Below are 20,665 nucleotides of genomic sequence, written 5' to 3' on the forward strand. Positions count from 1 at the left end.
GTGCTTAGGTAGTGTGGTTCTTATTTATTTGCTTTCTTTTATTTAATTTAGGATTGTTAGATCAAACCCATTTATTGCTTAGCTTGACTTGCTTGTTTCTGATTGCATCCTATCTGCTAGCATAACAACCATTTGGATCGATAACCCTTTGTACTACAACTGCATAGAGAATTGATACCCTGAGTGAAAATCCTGTTATCACAAAATCATTTTGAGATATCTCGATTTTGTAATATTCTTCACAAGTAGTTTCAATACAGAAATAATCTCCACCGTACCATCCTTTGAAGAGATTTTCTTTATAAACTTCAAACAAAACTCTAAAATTCACTGGAGTCCACAATACTTTGTTTGATCTCACACTTGGCTCAACACCATCATCAAGAACACCCAATAATTAAATGTGAACAGTCATAGTCATAAGTTTTTGACTCTGCAAATATATAATCATTGCCCCGAGAGTAAACCAAGTCATCTCCATCTCTTGTACAAACTCGATCAACATCATGACATAAACATCATCAAACAAAACACAAATTTCTTGTGACCCTATCATGGCAATAAAGTTCCATCTAAGCTTTGTTAAGTCATTCTTTAGAATCCATATCGGACCATTACCAATAGTGTATTGTCGCCTATATGTGATTAAGCCCTCATTCAAATTTACTACGCCAATACAACAATTGCCAAATCGATGCAATCCTAAATCTATCACCCAAACAATGGCATGACTAACATTCCCTCCCGGATCCCAAATCCTAATCTTGGTTATGTTTCTCATGTAGTAAAGAGACAAATAAGATTGAAAAAAACATACATTGGAGACGGAATGACAACCATCGATCGGAGATGGAAATAAACTGACACAATTACTCTTTGGTTGAGGCTTGAGTAAAGTCAGAGATACACTCTTCGACAAGAAGAAAATGAAAACGCGTGTTTGGGTAGAACTCCAACCGCGACAGAGACGAACCAATACAACCCTTTTCCGCCTCAAAAACAGGACTCTCGATGTACTTTGGGTGTGATTAAACACCACACAAGTCGAGAATAATGTTATCGGCCTCAGATCTGACCATACTATCTTTCCAAAGGAGCAAAGAATGGGGATTTGGAAACTGGATTTGCAGAGATAATTATCTAAAAACTGTACAGAAAGATAAATTGAGAAACTGAAAAGAAAAAAAGGGGTCGACCGACGCCGGAGAAACTAGCGCCAGCCGGAAACTATAGAGATCGAGAAAACGGTTTCTCAAAAAGAGGCGTAGCTTTGAGAGTGAGAAAAAATCTCTGCTATTGTTTACATATGTATTCTATGTGCAAATCTCTGCTATTGTTTACCACTCGTAATGAAACATTTGAAAGTTTTGAGGACATGGTGTTAAAACTAAGGCAATACCATTTGGAATGTCGTCTTCACAGTCACTATGTAGGAATGTGTCTAAAATTCTATATACAATGAAGCTAAACCTCAATATAACTTTACTTTTTAATAAACCATCTCAAGAATTTGGATTATCTGCTCTTCAAATTACTCTCTATTTTTTCATTCTCCTATTATTGTCTTACTTTTACAACTTTTTTTTTTGGGTACATTTTTAAGTTTATTATGGAGTCTACGACAAGGACTACAATATCAAAAGTGAGGGTCCCTTAAGGTAATAATTAAAACGTATGGGGTTCAATTTCGAAATCCCTCAAAATTGAAATGGGGCTCACTTGGCAAACTCCAAAAGAGTCAGCGGTCCACTAATTAAACTTTGTGGGCTCAGACTATTATGTCTCGTTGTTCCTGGCCCACTTACAGTATACCGAATATACCTAAATTTTCTTATGTTTTTTTTGTCTAGATAATATCTCCAATTAAATATCCTTATATATATATTTTTTAAATTATTTATTTGTAATTTAAATATATATCTCATTCCATGCTAGCGACAATTCCTTTAACAAGGCAAATATAATATTATTGTTTTTTTTGCCACTATTAAAGAAGCCACTTTTTTTTTTATAACGAAGTTCAGTGGAATTTAGTTGCGTGGTGCTTGATTAACAATGTATATTCTTTTATCTCATTCTATATAATTTGGGTTGTAAAATTAAAAGAGAAAATAATGGCAAACCTCCTTTTTAACCTTTTCTCAAACACACAGTAACATGATTTTTCTAAATTTTTCCACTCTAAGAAAAGACAAATTTTTGTTTTAGGTGAAAATAAGCCATGTGTAAGGAGGACAAGACCATTGTCCCACCACATGCATTCCCCTATCTCCAAGGTATATACAATGATTACAACTGCTTTAGTAATTGCAGTTTTAGAGTTATTCTCTACCACGACAAATTGTTTTACCGGATTTAAAATAGAGATGATGTAACCCTTTAATTAGAGCCTCTAACTAAGCCTTCACCTATATAAAGTGTTCGCCTGGGAGTCTAAAAGGTGATCCTATTAATTTGCCTATGTGCCTCACCTACTACGTACGTACTACTACCAACATGGGTTGGCTCATTGGACAGTGCATTAGTGCGTCATAACACATGGGTCAATGACTCAAAAGAAATCAACTCATTAATCATCATGTTTGGTTAAGATTTGAGAATGGATTAATAGATCACGATTATAAGCAATCTATCCAAATCATTTGAATGCACATGCATGCATATCGGTTATTCACTTCATCCTCCACCACCTTCTTAGCTTGACACAGTTCAGGTATCCGGAGAAAATACCTAAGCAAGCACGCTTCATAATTTGGCTTGCTATTCCTGATATAGGCTGACTACAAGAGCTCGTTTGAGGAATTGAGGATTGAACGTTCCAAGTAAACTATGTATGAAGATTTGTCACCTCCTTTGTTTGATGATATTGTAATTTGGGTTCGTTATTCATTCCGTAATGGGAACCTCAAGTCAATTTAATTTGCAAGCTCATATGCGGTCATCTATTGTTTGTGGAGGGAAAGAAATGCACGGCTCCACACATTAATGATTAATCTCAAAGCCCGCCCAAATTCTAGTTAAAGAATAGTAGTATAATTTAGAGAAAGAAGTCATCATGCCAAACAACACTTAATTAACTCAAACCACCAGTCCCTATATATCATGTATCAACGCATGTGATTCACATTTCACTTGAATATTCATTTCTTTCGTGGGCAGCTAAAAGAAAAAGAAAAAGAAAGAAGCGTTTTCGTTTAATTTAATGCAATAAAGCGAGTGTTGATTCCTAACACGGTTAACAAGTTAAAGAAGAGTATCTCCTCCAATTAGAAAGAAGAGAAACTAAACAAAACATGTTTCGGAATGGTGGTTAACTCTCTAGCTTTACTACTTTTTTTTAATCATATATTCGTTGTCCTTCTATCTAATTATCTAACTTTATATATTTAATAAATGCGCGTCGGATCTATGTATTCGAATTTTAGTTTTCAAACTTGTTCTGTATTCCCTGTTCTCTAATTATAAAATGTTTTTAGCGGTTTTTTCGTATTTCATTTTTTATAAGTTTTCTTTTTTGAGGTTTCGACACACACTATAAATTGGTTGAATTTCTATTAAATGATTTATTCTTTTATAGTAGAAAAGTTAGATACTTTTATTTATACGTTTTTAACTAAAACATCCTTAAAAACAGGGAGAGTAAACTTAATTTAGTGACAGGGGTAATTATATTTAATGATGTTTGTGTTGTGGTATTTGAGTATTGCAATGGGCAATTTGGTTCAATGTATTGTAATAACAATGGTAATGATATTTGTGAGTATTTGAGTATTTGAGTTGGCAATCTTGTTCAATGTATTGTGTGCTAATTATATTGATGATGTTTGTGTAAATGGTATTTGAGTATATCAATGGGTAATTTTGTTCAATGTATTCCACTAACAGTGGTTAAATCCGTTAAATGATGATGTCTGTTATGATAGTAATCAAACGAATTTATTAAGGGTCTAACTACCAGCGGCGTAGCTATTGAATACTAGGTAAAAATTAAGGATCTGTTTTTTTTTTTTTTATTGTAGGGATAAGGATCTGTTAAAGTAATAGGTTTTAGGGGAAAGCTTATCTCATTCATTAGACATAATAGAGTATATATAGAGAATACAACTTAGTGAACAAGCATTAGGTTTTAACCTAATGGACTTCTAATGGGCATCTACTAATCATACATAACACTCTCCCTTAGATGTCCATTGTAAATGCGCGTAAGATGTTGCCTCGTTAAAAACCTTACCAGGAAAACTCAATGGAAAAAACCATGGTTAAAGGAAAAAGAGTGCAGCACGCATTTACTCTCCCTGATGAGTACATCCGTCAAGATCCTTAAGACAATGTAGTCCAAGGAGACGAACTAATTTCTTGAAAGTAGCAGTTGAAAGTGCCTTGGTGAATAAGTCTGCCAGATTATCACTCGATTGAATCTTCAGGACATTAACATCTCCATTCTTCTGGAGCTCATGTGTGAAAAAGAACTTTGGTAGGATGTGCTTCGTTCTATCGCTTTTAATGTATCCTTCCTTCAGTTGTGCGATGCAAGCAGCATTGTCTTCATACATAATCGTTGGAGCTTCTTTCCCTTCAAGGATCCCACAATCTCTCTGTATATGTTGAACAACAGACCGTAACCATACACACGCGACTGGCTTCATGAATAGCTAGAATCTCTACATGGTTAGAGGACGTAGCTGCAATGGTTTGCTTCATAGATCTCCAGGAGATAGTTGTGCCACCACATGTGAATATATATCCTGTCTGCGACCTGGCATTATAAGGATTGGATAAGTACCCTGCATCTGCAAAACCAATCAAATCTCCTTTGACTTGATTAGAGAAAATAAACCCATGTCGTTCGTTCCTTTCAGGTAACGAAGTATATGTTTAATCCCATTCCAGTGCCTCTGAGTTGGGCATGAGCTAAACCTTACCAATACATTTACTGCAAAAGATATATCAGGTCTTGTATGACTAGCAAGATACATCAATGCCCCTATCGCACTTAAATATGGCACTTCTGGTCCAAGGATTTCTTCATTATCCTTCTTAGGGCCGAATGGGTCCTTGTCTACATCAAGTGACCTTACAACCATTGGACTACTCAACGGATGTGCTTGATCCATATAAAACCGTTTAAGCACTTTTTCGGTGTAAGTTGCTTGATGCACAAGGATTCCTTTCGCAAGGTGCTCTATCTGTAATCCGAGACAGAATCTCGTCTTTCCAAGATCTTTCATCTCAAATTCTTTCTTTAAGTATTCCACTGTATGGGAAATCTCTCCAGAAGTTCCAATGATATTCAAATCATCTACATATACTGTGATTATAACAAATCCTTTCTCAAATCTCTTAATAAATATACATGGGCTGATAGGGTCATTCTTATAACCTTCTCTTAGTAAATAACCACTCAAGCGGTTATACCACATACACCCTGATTGTTTCAGCCCATACAAAGATTTATTCAACTTTATGCAATAATGTTCTCGAGAACTAGATTCTGCTGCCGATGGCATTTCGAATCCTTCTGGAACTCTCATATAAATTTCATTGTCCAGGGGACCATACAAGTATGCTGTGACTACGTCCATCAAGCGTAAGTCAAGCCCTTCCTTTACTGCCAGAGTAATTAGGAATCTAAAAGTAGTTGCATCCACCACAAGGGAGTATGTCTCCTCATAATCGATTCCAGGTCTTTGTGAGAAACCTTTTGCAACTAACCGTGCTTTATATCTCACAACTTCACCATTTTCATTTCTTTTCCGCACAAAAACCCATTTATGTCCCAGCGGTTTAACACCATTAGGTTTACGGATAACCAGTCCAAACACTTCTCGTTTAGAGAGTGATTTCAATTCAGCGTCTATTGCCTCTTTCCATTTTAGCCAATCATTTCATAGTGTACACTCTACAATAGACTTTGGTTCATGATCCTCATGTTCATTCATGACATCAAGTGCTACATTGCATGCAAAATTATCATCGACGTCGATTTGCTTTCGGTTCCATGTTATCCTAGACATGACATGATTAATTGAGATCTCATCATTATGAGGTACCTGAATTTCCTTCCTTGTCATGTCTAAGGGCTCGTCTAGAATCCTTCAGAATTCTTTACATCCTCGGTTACATTATTGCCAATTTCTGCTCATTTCCTTTTCCGAGGATGTTTATCTTTGGAACCAATTGGTCTACCACGTTTTAAACGTGCCTTAGATTCAGTAGCAGCTTGATTCAGTCCTTCTTGGACATCAATTCTAACTGGAGCATTAACATCTGGAATATGTGACTTAGTCACTCTATTTGGGTCAGCGAAAGAGTCCGGCAACTGATTTGCTAAGCTCTGTAAATGAATTATCTATTGGACTTCTGATTCACATTCTCTAGTCCGAGGATCATGATAAGATAATGATAATTCATTCCAACAAATTTTTTTTACCAGCTGATTATTTTCTCCCCCCAATGTTGGATATACAGATTCATTGAAATGACAATCTGCAAAACGGGCCTTAAAAAAATCACCCATGAATGACTCTAAATATTTGATTATTGATGGGGAGTCATATCCAACATATATCCCTAACCTCCTTTGAGGTCCCATCTTAGATCACTGTGGTGGAGCAATTGGAACATATACAACAAAAGCAACTGTGAGGGGGAGTATTTATGATTACTCGTTAGCCTGATGCGAATTAATTCTGCCGCATGCAAAATAGCATGTCCCCAAGCAGAAATTGGGAGTTTTGATTTCATGAGTAATGGTCTAGCAATCAGTTGGAGGCGATTGATCAATGATTCAGCTAAACCATTTTATGTATGAACATGTGCTACAGGATGTTCAACACTTATCCCAATGAACATACAATAATCATTAAAAGTCTGGAACGTGAATTCACCAGCATTATCAAGACGAATTGTCTTTAAAGGAAAATCTGAAAAATGTGCTCTTAATCGAATCAATTGAGCAAGTAACCTCGCAAACGCCAAGTTGCGGGTTGATAACAAAGATACATATGACCATCTAGTCGATGCGTCGATTAGAACCATAAAATATATAAAGGTTCCACACGGTGGGTGAATCGTCCCACAAATATCGCCTTGTATCCGTTCCAGAAAATTTATCGATTCAGAATTTATCTTGGCTGGTGAAGGCCTTATGATTAGCTTTCCTTGTGAACAGGCAGAACATGAGAAATCATTAGAGAGAACCCTCTGGTTCTGTAATGAATGTCCACACGAATTCATTATTATCTTTCGCATCATTATCGAACCGGGATGGCCTAACCGGTCGTGCCAAACATTGAGACTTTCAGTAAACTTTTGGTTTACTATAGCATTTGCCTCAATTGTACTAATCTTAGTACAATACAAACTAGTAGAGAATGTGGGTAATTTCTCTACAATTTTCTTAGAGCCACATGTAATGCTTATGATCTGAAGGTATTCATTATTTCCTTCATTCATAGTCTCAACATGATATCTATTTTTCCGGATATCTTTAAAACTCAAGAGATTTCTCTTAGACTTGGGAGAGTATAACGCATCAACTATATCAAGTTGCGTTCCCATAGTCAATAACACACATGCTCTTCTAGAGCCTTCAATTATATTTGCACTACCCGAAATAGTGCTCACACTGGCCTCTTTCATAATAAGATGAGAAAAATATCTCTTATGCTTAAAAATGGTGTGGCTTGTTGCGCTATCCACCAAGCATATATCCTCATCATTCATCATTATTGAGAGATAAGAGATGAGAAACGTGTGAGATCTAGAGAGACAAGACACGAGAGACGTCCGAGGCGGTGACGGCTGCTACTCAACTCGGCGGCTAGGTTTTTTTTTTTCTTAAGACGGCTAGGGTTAGAGACTCGTGCTGATAACGTGTTAAAGTAATAGGTTTTAGGGGAAAGCTTATCTCATTCATTAGACATAATAGAGTAGATATACGGGATACAACTTGGTGAACAAGCATTAGGTTTTAATCTAATGGACTTCTAATGGGCATCCACTAGTCATAAATAACATGATCTGTTTATTCTTAGCTTATTTACACCATCGGCTAACACAATTAAGTTGTGTATTTCTTAATTTTTTAAAAAAAATTGCATATCTAGACTTGTTCAGAACTGAGTCAATTGACTAGTGGTGGGCATTCGGGTATCGGTTCGGGTAATTTGGGTTTCGGGTAATTTAGGTTTATAATTTATTGAATCATATAAGTATTATAAAAATTTCGGTTCAGATTCGGTTCGGATTTTTTTGGGTTCGGGTAATTTTTTAGAATACCGAAATATATCTGATATGTTTTGGGTTTGATTCGGTATAAGTATTTTTTACCCATTTAGAACAAAAATACCCAGTTTGACCCAAAAAAAAAAAAAAGAACAAAAATACCCATATATAACTAAAATACCATATATATAAATTGAATAACTATATCAAATTTCATTAAGTTATAACTAAAAAAATCATACAAAAATAACTAAACCAATTCTATATAAAGTGAATTGACTATTAAGATTGATATTTGTAATAAAGAATTAACTAGAAAGATTGTTTATAATCCGATCCGTATTTCATTGTGGGACTGATTTTACGTGATTGAATTTTCATAGTATTGTCCTTAAATATTAAGTACATCCCCACGTAACATCAACATTTTGGCAAATTTGGGATAAGTTAGCCTTAATTATATTCTGATAAAGGTCTTTGTCCATGTGAGTTTTTCTTAGGTTTTGAAAGTATTATGGAGATGGAAGAAGCTTAAGTTATGGATGAAAGCAAGGAAAATTGATATACCATTTGAAACAAATTTCAGTATATAGTTTTATGTAGTTATATAGAAAATGTAAGAAAAAGGAGTTTTCAGTCATTGTTTTCTCTTTGACGATAATATTTTTTGATATAAGAAGCTATCCAACAATTTTTAGGCAGTTGCTTTTGGTTTTACTTCCACGACTTGGATACGAAAGTGATTGAAAGAATTGAAGATGTGTCAACGATGCTCTAAACTTTGGCATAATGCTGGGCATTACCATGCTTTAAAATCCTTTAATATAAAATCTCATAAAGTTTTGTTAAACAAATAATTAGAATTTAAATCCAAAGAATACTACAGAGAATTTGAAATCCACACAAATTAATTCTTAAAAATGATATCAAATTTCAAATCTTCAATTTTTTAAAACCTACATATTTTATTTTAAATTCATGAGAAAATAACACGAGGTTTTAACTTATTTTTAAAAATGAATAAATGAGTAAAACGTAATTGCAACTAAAATTTCAGAAATAAATAATATCATAATACATGATCTAATTTTTGATTCCTATTTCTTTTGTCTTTAGTCCAATGTTGACAAATGGTCTTTAATCCAATATTGACAAAGGAGATAGTATATTTTGTTACATAAGGTTTCTGTTTCTTATTCGATCTTCAGAGAATGGAGGACAAACCAAACAAACGTAAACGTAAAAGCAAAAGAAACAAAAATGGAAATATAGTTTATACTCTATACGACTATACGTATTTTTAAATTAGCATAAACTAATATATAAGTATACGTACGTATATTTAATATTGCATAAATACATCTAGATGATACAAAAATAGAAAAGGCAGCTCCTAGCTGATTCATGATGGCTGGCTCTACAAGTAGGATGGTCAACAACTATTCATGTGTCAATTTCATAACCTATATATTTGTACCGAATTGTACCTATTGCCAATTTATAAGATATGAAAAAGTAGAAAAGTTTATTAATGAAATATGAAATATTTTCAAATAAACATACACTATTTTCTTAGCTTTTAACATACAATTTTGATCCAAAAAAAAAAATCCAATTATGGAGTTTAGTAGTTTGAATTAGTATCTTGATCGTATAACTAATTGAACTCATAGTCTGATCAAATATATGTTGTTGATAATAAGAAACTAAACTTTATATGTTTTACATATAATCAGGTCGTTAGATCGTTTTATGAAGTAGGTATAGAAGACTACAACTAGGAGTCAATGTGAAGAAGATAACTTTTAAGATCTTGACTTACGAAAAAAGCATTCAATTTTTAAAGATAGTAATGGCTGTACTTGAGAGAAGAAATTGCTAAAGATATTTAATTTGCACCGTACGGATACATCATACGTTGTTCCAAATGATGTATGTTCTACTAAGTTGTAACGTTCTTATGTAGACATAATTGATTCTCAAACCATTAGCTATGTACAATATATAAGACTGCTTTATTCATAAAATTGTTGCGGACCAAATATTAATATATTGAAACAAAAAATTACATACTACCAACTAAATTTAGTTTATTTATAAATTACTCGTTTTTGATCATTTATTATAATACACATGACCTAAACTAGATAAATAAACCTAGATAGTCTCATTAATATATCCTAAAGGCTAAAACTAATATATGAAATGTATATTCATAATTCATGTATAGGCTGATTCAAAACAAATTTTAGTAATGTTTAAAATTCTTTCTCTTGTAAAACTCCACGTCTTCTTAATTAGAAGACTACATTCAACTTTACAAAAAAAGTTAATATTTTTTTTTATAAAAAGTGTTATCCTTCTGATTTACAAACAAAAGTCTTAATATTTTTTCTAATTAACAAGCTGAAATAATATAGATAAAATTGAGATTTTTTTTAAACTGCATAGAAAACAAAATAAAAATTATTTAGTTGTGTGTAAAATATTTTGTTACTAATTCATTTTTTTTTAACAGCTGTTGTTAATAATTAAACTAGTAGACAATAAATAACATTAAAATATATATTTTCAGATACAACTCATTTTCTTTTTCTTAGTGTAATTTTGAGGAAAAAGATTTACTAAAAGTGGATTAATAATTTATTGTAGAAAAAAATCTAAACCCCTCTCTAGATTCAATATAAATATAGTATCACATTAACATCAGATTTGTGTAATATGCGAAGAAAGAAGAACATTCTTATAATCCTCACACATCTCTCTCTAGCTTCATTATACCATACCCCAAGCTTAGAATCTCTCTCTTCACCTTTTCTTCAACCTCACTCTAAGAAAATTCTGCAATATATATCGCCATGATCCACACCGACATCGCAGAGATCTTATGCGTCAAACCCAAGACGAAGAAGACAAAGACAAAGACGATGGAGCAAGATGTCAAGAAGACTAAGACGAAGACGATGAAGATAGAAGGAGAAGTGGTTGTGATGAAGAAGAACCTTCTTGATTTCAAAGACGTCATGGCTTCTCTTCTTGATCGAGTCCATGAGCTTCTTGGTCGTCGCGTCTCTCTTCACCTCATCAGCTCTCTCCAACCCGACCCAGGTACCCGCTCTCTCTTTAACCCGACCCGTTTACATTTTGCATTCAGATCCACATCTTCAAAGTTATCCTCTTTTTTCCCATTTCATCACTAAAGTTTCCATCTTTTATTAGCTCGATTCATGAAACAGAGGATTACTCTGTTTTTTTTCTTACATCAATCTTGTTCTTATTTGGTTAATTGTTCAAAGAATCGATTTTGAGAAGAAACTAAGATTAGTAGTTTCACTGTTGTTATAAACCATGATGTTGTGACAAATACACTTTTTTTAGTTTATCCAACTTAAGTTTCTGTGTTTTACTTCAAATAAAATAATACTTTGGGTATTACGTAGCAGCCAATGAGAAGAGAGGAAGACTTGGAAAAGCAGCACATCTGGAGAAGTGGGTAACAAAAATAAAAACGTCAGTAACCGCTGGGGAAACCGCGTTTGGAGTGACGTTTGATTGGGACGAGTCAATGGGACCACCGGCTGCGTTTGTGATCAAGAACCACCACCATAGCCAATTCTACCTTAAGTCCCTCACCCTCCGCGGCTTCCCTGAAAGCGAAGGCGAAGGCGGTCCGATACATTTCATATGCAATTCTTGGATCTACCCGAATCATCGATACCGTTCCGACCGCTTTTTCTTCTCTAACAAGGTAAGACGCTAATTGGGGACAAGTGGGGTTTGGTAATAATATAATACACTAATTGACCTGAAAGTACTAGCTCTATAGTTTTTATATTCGACTTGGAATTCTATATTATATTCTATAACTATTCCTAGATTGCTAAGATTTTCCATGTGATAAATATTCTTAAAACCCGCAGCTCATTCTTTCTAACTAATCTAATCTGATAAGTAGAGGGGATTAAGTTAATTAATTAAGGGGTACTGGTTAGTGGTATGTTAGTAGTAGTAGTGTGTACTGTAAAGTAACAAGAAACATCCTAATCCATATGACATTATCTTTAGTGTTAATAATTTATTTTGATTGAATAGAAGAGAGTCTTGGAATATTCGTGTACGTGTGTAAAACTCATTATTGTATATTTGTACCAAAGAATGAAACCGGACCTTACGGGTCTATCTATCTTTACAAGTCACCTTCTATGCCTTTATTCCAAATATATTTCTATATTATAGAATCTTTTTTTTGTTTGACAAAAAAAAAAAAGAATCTTTTTTTTATATAACGTGATAACGATAACTATTTTTAAGTTATTTATATTGATATATTTTTCTTGATTTCTTATTCTTATTACCCAACCTTGATTTGGTTTATTGTTGGTTACACAATAAAGTGGGGTGGGACTGGCTCTACTATAGTGTCAACAGTCAAAAACGAATATAAGGGTTGGAGATTTAAATTTAATTTTATCTTTAGTATTTAACCTAATTTAAACAGATGGATTCATGTAAATACGGTGAAGTGATAAGTTTACTACCTTTTTAATATATTTTTCTTCATTTAAACTAAACAAAGGCATATCTTCCAAGTAAGACACCGGAGCTAATGAAAGAGTTAAGAGAAGAAGAGCTAATGAATTTAAGAGGTGATAAAAAAGGAGGAGAACTCAAAGAATGGGACAGAGTTTACGACTATGCTTGTTACAACGACTTAGGTGCTCCGGAGAAAGGTCCTGACTCAGTCCGTCCGGTTCTCGGTGGTTCACCTGAGTTGCCTTATCCTCGTCGTGGAAAAACCGGCCGTAAACCCAATAAAGCCGGTTAGTCAACTCAAACTTTTGAAATCATATATACATTGCAAAACACAATGGTTACTTGACCTGGACAACAATGTTTTGATCAGACCCTAAGTCCGAGAGCAGGCTGGCATTTCTAAACCTCAACATATACGTGCCACGAGACGAGCGGTTTAGCCATGTGAAGTTCTCTGACTTCCTCGCTTACGCACTCAAAGCGGTGACTCAAGTGCTCTTCCCTGAGATCGCCTCTGTTTGCGACAAGACCATCAATGAGTTTGATTCCTTTGAAGATGTTTTTCACCTCTATGACGGTAGTATTAAGCTTGCCAATGGTCACACCATTGCTAAGCTCCGTGACATTATTCCATGGGAGATGTTTAGAGAGCTCGTCCGTAACGATGGAGAACGGTTCTTGAAGTTTCCCTTACCTGACATCCTCAAAGGTAACATATAAAACATTTATATATTCGAATCATACCTAAATATTTGATAGATTTTGACATATATGATCGTTTATATTGTTACAGAGAGTAGATCAGCTTGGAGAACCGATGAAGAGTTTTCCAGGGAAATGCTGGCTGGTCTCAATCCAGTGGTGATTAGTCGTCTGCAGGTTTAAATCTTATCTTATCAATCAACTTCTTCTTTGGAATAATTGAAAATTATCGGGTGATCTCGCTTGATTACTAGATAATTTGAATATACAAAACTGTAGGAGTTTCCACCAAAGAGCAATCTGGACTCTGCAAAGTATGGAAATCAAGATAGTTCCATACGAGAAGAGCACATAGATGCATACATGAACCGCCTCAGTGTCCAAGAAGTAAGTATAATATAGTTTTCTTGTTTGGCAAGTAACAGATTTATAACCATTTGTAGCTAACTGCAATTGGTTTTGTTTTGTATTGTATATAAAAAAAAAAGGCTTTGGAACATAATAAGCTATACATATTGGATCACCATGACGCATTAATGCCTTACCTGACACGGATAAACTCAACAAACACTAAAACCTACGCGACTCGAACCCTTCTGTTGCTTCAAGAAGATGGAACTCTGAAGCCTCTCGCAATAGAGTTGAGTCTTCCACACGCACAAGGCGAATCACATGGATCCGTGAGCAAAGTTTTCACACCAGCAGAGACAGGAGTAGAGGGATCGGTTTGGCAGCTTGCAAAGGCTTATGCGGGGGTTAATGATTCCGGCTATCACCAGCTTATAAGCCATTGGTAAATAAATGGTGACAACATTGTCAACTAACTAGAAAATGACCAAGATTTGATTTCATTTTTAAGTAACCGGTTTATTTCTGGTTTTTGCAGGTTGCAGACGCATGCAGTGATTGAACCGTTTATAATAGCAACGAATAGGCAACTCAGTGTGGTCCATCCGATCTATAAGCTGCTACATCCTCATTTTCGCGACACGATGAACATCAATGCATTGGCGCGACATGTCCTCATAAGTTCAGACGGAATTCTAGAGAGAACGGTCTTCCCGGGTCGATACGCCATGGAACTATCTTCTTCAATTTACAAGAATTGGGTTTTCACCGATCAAGCTCTCCCTAAAGATCTCCTCAAAAGGTAAGAAGCATCTAGTCTCCTTCTACACGATTCTTGAGTCATAAGTAAACCTAGAGTCTTGTGGGACACGTAACCTTAACATGCCATGTTTCTGCAGAGGACTTGCCATGGAAGATCCAAACAGCGACAATGGTGTTAAGCTTTTAATTGAGGATTACCCTTATGCGGTTGACGGTTTAGAGATTTGGTCAGCGATCAAAACGTGGGTCACTGAGTACTGCTCATTCTATTACAAGAATGACAAAACCGTCCAAACCGATATAGAGATCCAGTCATGGTGGACCGAGCTCCGAACCAAAGGCCATGGGGACAAACAACACGAATCATGGTGGCCATCGATGCAAACCCGCGATGACCTCATCGAATCCTGCACGATCATCATTTGGATCGCCTCTGCTCTTCACGCAGCAGTCAATTTTGGACAGTATCCTTACGCCGGGTTTCTCCCTAACCGACCTACGGTCAGCCGTCGATTTATGCCCGAGCCAGGCACCGTTGAGTACACTGAGCTGGTAGAAGACACTGACGTAGCGTTCTTGAAGACGATCACGCCGCAGTTACAGACTCTTCTTGGGATCTCCATCATAGAGACCTTGTCAATGCATTCAACAGACGAGATTTACTTAGGGCAAAGAGAGTCACCGAACTGGACGGCTGATGATGAGGCTTTGGAGGCGTTTAAACGGTTTGGGAAAGAACTAGAGCTGATAGAGAACAATATTATAAAAAGAAACAATGACAAGAAATTCAAGAACAGGACCGGACCGGTTAACATACCATACACTCTATTATACCCTAATACTACGGATTACACGAGAGAAGGTGGGCTTACTGGGAAAGGGATCCCTAACAGTGTCTCAATCTAGAATTTTTTTTTGATTATGTAATTATTTATTTTAACTTAATATTTTCTTTTCTTTTAGATTTTGCTTGATATTATAAACTCTTCTACGTTACTATCCACTGTTCATATGATTCACATTGTCGCTCAAAGTGAATATATTTTTCCCCTTGGTTTTATTTACTTCCCACCACTATATATAACTAGTCTATTTTTCTCTAACAATATGGATCTCGAATTCTCGATCTCCACAGATTTTGTGTGCTCGTAGTATATAAAAATGACGTAGAAACGTATATAAAATTTCTTTTCGATCACAATATGTTCCACTACAAAGAAACCAATTAAAAAGTACATATTAAATGATTCGTATATAAGTATAAAATTACATCCCAAGAGACAGAAATTGTACCGCCGATGCTCTGGTTAAAAGGGCACTTCTACTTTGTAATAAACCCACCCGTGTTAAACGAAAAAAGTTGGTTGTCCAAAAAAAAAAAAAATGATTCGTATATAAGTATAAAATTACATAATCCAATAGAGGTTCTCTTATACATATTAGATGATTCGTATATAAGTATAAAATTACATAATCTAATAGAGGTTCTCTTATAATATGTACAAAAACTTTGACAACGTCGAGGTGTCCCCTAATCCAATAGAGGTTCTCTTACCAGAATTAAATGTGTTAATTTTATCTTTAGTTAATTAATTGACTTTGTATGTTCAAAAGCTACATAAATGTTGGACCGTCGATCATTAATTAAGGTAATATGCAAAATCTTTGACTATCTCTGTAGTATTTTTAAGCAAGTTCATTAGTAAATTAATTTACTCCATAAGTTCAAAGGCTATATGTTAAACGCAAAGGGTGCCAATACGATCGAGTAGGTGAGTATGTATGTTATACGGGGTTAAATATTGTATTCGATTTATACAGTAATATGTACCTGCAAAAGCAAATTGAACCATGTCTTTCCAATTAATAGGTTCAAAAAAGAAAAAAAAAATGCATACGAGAGCTTCCACGCAAAATGTACATTGAACGAAATTTACAATTCAATGTCGTAAAAATGGAAGCATATATTCAGTTATATTGATTGATGCGAAGTAGTACATTTAAACCTCAGAGCGAACATCGTAAAAATTTAATAGTATGCATATGTTTTGTTGTAAACCACTTAATATGGATCTGCATAACGGGCCCATACAAGCTCAAGTTCATAAGGTCCATCAATGCTATCTATTCCTACTGTCAATAGGTTTTGGGTTTTGTGTATTTGTATATATATGTACTTTTTATTGGATGAATAATACAAATTTAAGTTTCACAACACTTTATCAGCACGTGTTTGCTCTAAACACTAAGGGGGGTGTATTGAACTGAGAATTTTAAAAGATTTTGAGATATTCTTAAATCCCATGTTATTCAACTGATGATTTTTAAAAATCATCTGAAATCCTATGTTATTGGATGTGAAATTTCTAAAAATCATTTACAATCTCTTCTTATCCAATCAATAATATATAAATATCATCTCAAGTCTACTGTTATTCAAAAAATCACAATTTTTTTTAAAAAATCTATTGAATGTAATTTTAGGAGACTTTTCTAACATTTTTAGTTCAAAAAGATATCTTACAAAATCACACCTCTAAAGGTGAAATTTTGAAATATTTTTTTGCAAAAACTTCTCGAGACTAGTAGCAATTTTCTTTTGCGAACTCTCTCTCTTTTTCTCTCTTTTTCTCTCTTTCTCTCTTCTTTCTTCTCTCTTTACTCTCGGAAAATCCTCATAAAATTTGTTGATGTGTAATAAATCCCATTATTAGTTATCGATTGGGGAAGACAACTTTTTCATGGATTATCCATGATCATGTGATGCGCTAAGGTGAGTCTTGTCAGAGCCGAAGCTCTTATCGGATCCGTCTCCATCGTTGCTCTCCATAGACTTCTCTCTAGGCAATAATAACCCCCTTTCTTTTATCATCTCAAGATTCTCAATTTCATGTTACGGTACCCCTAAATCCTTTATCAGCTTCGAGATAATTAAAAGTTGGATTCAATTTCTTTTACTTTCAGGAGGTCAAACTGTTTTCTGCCCTTCTTTCGTGGCGGAGCAGAGCTGCGGACAAAAGATGGAGTTAGAGAATATCAAGGTGGCCAACCCCGTTGTTGAAATGGATGGTAAGCGTTCTGCAAATTCATCATATACAAGGTAAATTGTCTTGTATCTTGATTTTGCATGCTAATTAGCCCTTACCATTGTTTAAAGATGAAGTTCCTTATAATAAAAAAAAAAAATGAGTTCCTCGTAGAATAATAAGACGACACTAACCTGAATTCTATGAATCTGTTCTAAAGTGATGATAGTCTCTAATAGATAGATGATACTTACCTGAATTCTAGCAAATGTGGTGTACTTGTCTGTGATGAACGAAAAGCTAGAGCTGCCAAAATCTGCATCAAATAACATAACATAACGCATCTTGTTTAACACTTTCGGTCTGCTTACGATGCGTTAACCAACACAACCAAGAATCAAATACATGGACTATGAGCTTTCTCATCATCATCTTGTGGAAGAATCAGTTGGTGGAGCTTGTAGAAGATGCCGACAACTGAAACAAGAGACTTCTTCACAATGATTGACAAAAACAGCATTATAATATCAATATATTACTACGTTTTGTATATTCCTCTTGTTTCAAGGTTCAATATTCACGTAGTTTCAACATCATCATAATATCTGACTAGAATTCAAGAGATCAAGCTTCTTCACACAATCAAGTTCCTCTTTTTTTTTTTTTTTTTGAATTGTAAAATCACCTAAAATATAATAATCAAATCTTACCAAATCCCAAAACCCAAATCTCAAAATTCAATAAATTTTAAACAAATCTCCTAAAATCATACTCAAATCTCCCAAAATTTTAAAATATTAAAATCCCAACAAATCTCCTAAAATCATCAGTTCAATACACCCCCCTAAAAGGATTTCGATCTCACAAAGCTCATCATAAGAAAATTCCCTAAGCCTGAAAATCTCGCAACCGGACCAAGCTCTTATTTCGTTCAAGCTCGCAACCGATGGTTAAGCTCGTGATCAGCTCTCTGTTATCCGTGGTCTTAAGCTCTCGGATCAATCCATTCAACCCGATCGGTGGTTAAGGTAAACAAATCAAACTCATCGGACATATATATCGAATTTGATCCCTAATTATATTAGAACCCTAAAATCTACATATATACAATCAACAAATCAAAACCCTAAAGTTATAAACCCTAAGAATCCTAGACCCTAAGTCGCGTTTTCTTTTGAAACCCTAAAATTCTAAAACATTAAAATTCGATTGTTTTAAGGTTGTGGTTTTCTTAGGATAGATTGATTGTTATTGTCTGATTGTTCTATGTCTTGCATAAACCTTAAAATCGGAACCCTAGAGAAAACATAATCCTATTCGAAAAAGGAAAACCCTAACTAAAAGATAAAACCCTAATACCTAAATTATTTGCTTTCCTATGATGTTTCCTTATACATACTAGATCACAATTTAGTCTAGGATTGTTTCATGCATAAACTAACCACATGACCATGTAAGAGATCACTTACTAGGACCAGCATTGTCACACCCCACTCCCAAAATACACCAAAAGAAAGTACCAACTTGCGTAGCTAATCACATTTCTCTCCAGACCTGAAGAAGGGAAATAAGAAAGAGGTGAGTAAAACGAGTTTACTCAGTGAGGAGATCAACTCTGCCCACTGGTCATACAGTAAACACGTTCCGAACATAAACACGACCATTACTTAGCATAGAATCAGAATGTCTAACCATCAACAATCATCACATCGACGATATGCAACACGTAACTCATTTATACTTTATTTATCTCGTTATCATGCAATCATGCAACTTAAATGTCACACTCAGAGCAAGGCCCTTGTGGCACAACTACTCCCACACTCAGAGCAAAGCCCTCATGGCACAACTACTCCCACACTAGCATTCTCATTCTCATGCATATGCTTATGCCATTCGTAAACTTGTCTTAACATATATCCTTAAACATTAACATCATACATTCAAGTTACTAACAACCTAACTTCATCAAGTAATCACAAACCACCCAAAGACTATTCTCAAGCCTATACTTAGCAACTATCGAAGAATATATAAGGAAAGAGGCTACTGCATATCCGCAAATACCACCCTCACCTGAATTTGAGCTGGCAAGAACTGGAAAGAAAGGCTGAAACAGCTAGCAACAATCTGAAACTTGCAGCAGAAGAAAAACAGTTCAACACAGATTAGGGTTTCTGGTTTTTGACTGAAGTAGATGATTCTTGTCCGACAAGCAACCAGCACAGAAGCCAAGGTGTACCTTTTTTGGTGATAAAAGTGGCTTAGGTAGCTTCCCTAACACCCCTTATATCTGGAACAATTGTCAACCCGCCTTAAAGTCCACAAGTATATCCGAAAATATTTCACCAAAACCTCAGGTCGAAACTGCAAACTGGATTTGACACGATTTCTACATCAGAAAACAATGATTTTTTTACTAACTTTGATCACGATTTCCAGATCGACCTTACCTCGGATCGAAGTACCGTTTGTTGCTGCTTCTTTCTTGTAGAGAGATCTTTCCAACGACACCAAAAGCGTGATCTGGTTCCTTCAGATCCGACGGGAAACGGATCACCAAAATCACTTCACTAAAACCAATTGTGGTGTCATAAATTACGAACTCAGTAACCAATAGAGGCATATTCATTAGAATAGATCATATATCCATGATAGATTTGCCTTACTCAAATGAAGCCGGTGTTAAACGGTGAAAACGAGACGTCCAACTCTTCTCTCCGCTTAATGTGATCCCGAAAGGAAATAGAAAACACAATGTCAACTCTTGCTCACTAAACAATGGCGATTAAGATTTAAAACAAGGCGGTCTGATGCTTTAGGTTTCGAGTTTGCAGAGCAAAGAAGCGGCTGGAGGTAGAGGGAGATCTGTACACCCTATATATACATATGTACACATGCGCACATAGGTTTTGTGATGAAAGTTGCTGGGCCCTTAGTGGGCTGGATCAAGTCTCACAAGCATGATTCGGTCTTAAAAACAGCATGGCCTAGACTAAATTGATTGCATGTTTCAGTCTTAAAAACCGCATGGCATAATTTAAATCGATTGCTTGTGTGTTTTATAG

At 35.1% G+C, this 20,665-nt stretch overlaps 2 protein-coding genes across 3 annotated transcripts; one reads left to right on the forward strand and one right to left on the reverse strand.

Moving 5' to 3' along the window:
* Positions 1 to 4,286: 4,286 nt before the first annotated feature.
* LOC147920434 (uncharacterized) lies at positions 4,287 to 7,725 on the reverse strand. The gene is made up of 6 exons (XM_087501066.1): positions 6,855 to 7,725; positions 6,431 to 6,486; positions 6,203 to 6,334; positions 6,051 to 6,093; positions 4,923 to 5,863; positions 4,287 to 4,595 (listed from the first exon to the last, which is right to left on the reverse strand). The coding sequence occupies exons 1-6, from the start codon at positions 7,723 to 7,725 to the stop codon at positions 4,287 to 4,289; spliced, it is 2,352 nt and encodes a 783-aa protein (XP_087357192.1).
* A 3,099-nt stretch (positions 7,726 to 10,824) lies between these two features.
* On the forward strand, positions 10,825 to 15,631 carry LOC104766136 (linoleate 9S-lipoxygenase 5-like). 2 transcript variants are annotated; one of them, XM_010489962.2, is made up of 9 exons: positions 10,825 to 11,334; positions 11,670 to 11,974; positions 12,803 to 13,046; positions 13,130 to 13,468; positions 13,553 to 13,638; positions 13,741 to 13,848; positions 13,950 to 14,254; positions 14,348 to 14,611; positions 14,709 to 15,631. In XM_010489962.2, the coding sequence occupies exons 1-9, from the start codon at positions 11,085 to 11,087 to the stop codon at positions 15,475 to 15,477; spliced, it is 2,670 nt and encodes an 889-aa protein (XP_010488264.1). In that variant the 5' UTR covers positions 10,825 to 11,084; the 3' UTR covers positions 15,478 to 15,631. The 2 variants fall into 2 exon arrangements, with proteins under 2 accessions (XP_010488264.1, XP_010488263.1); XM_010489961.2 differs by having other exon boundaries at positions 10,941 to 11,334; positions 11,667 to 11,974.
* Positions 15,632 to 20,665: the final 5,034 nt, after the last annotated feature.

This window comes from Camelina sativa, chromosome 19 (genome assembly GCF_030686135.1).
Source record: "Camelina sativa cultivar CO46 ecotype springtype chromosome 19, ASM3068613v1".
In the NCBI taxonomy this organism is placed as follows: Eukaryota; Viridiplantae; Streptophyta; class Magnoliopsida; order Brassicales; family Brassicaceae; genus Camelina; species Camelina sativa.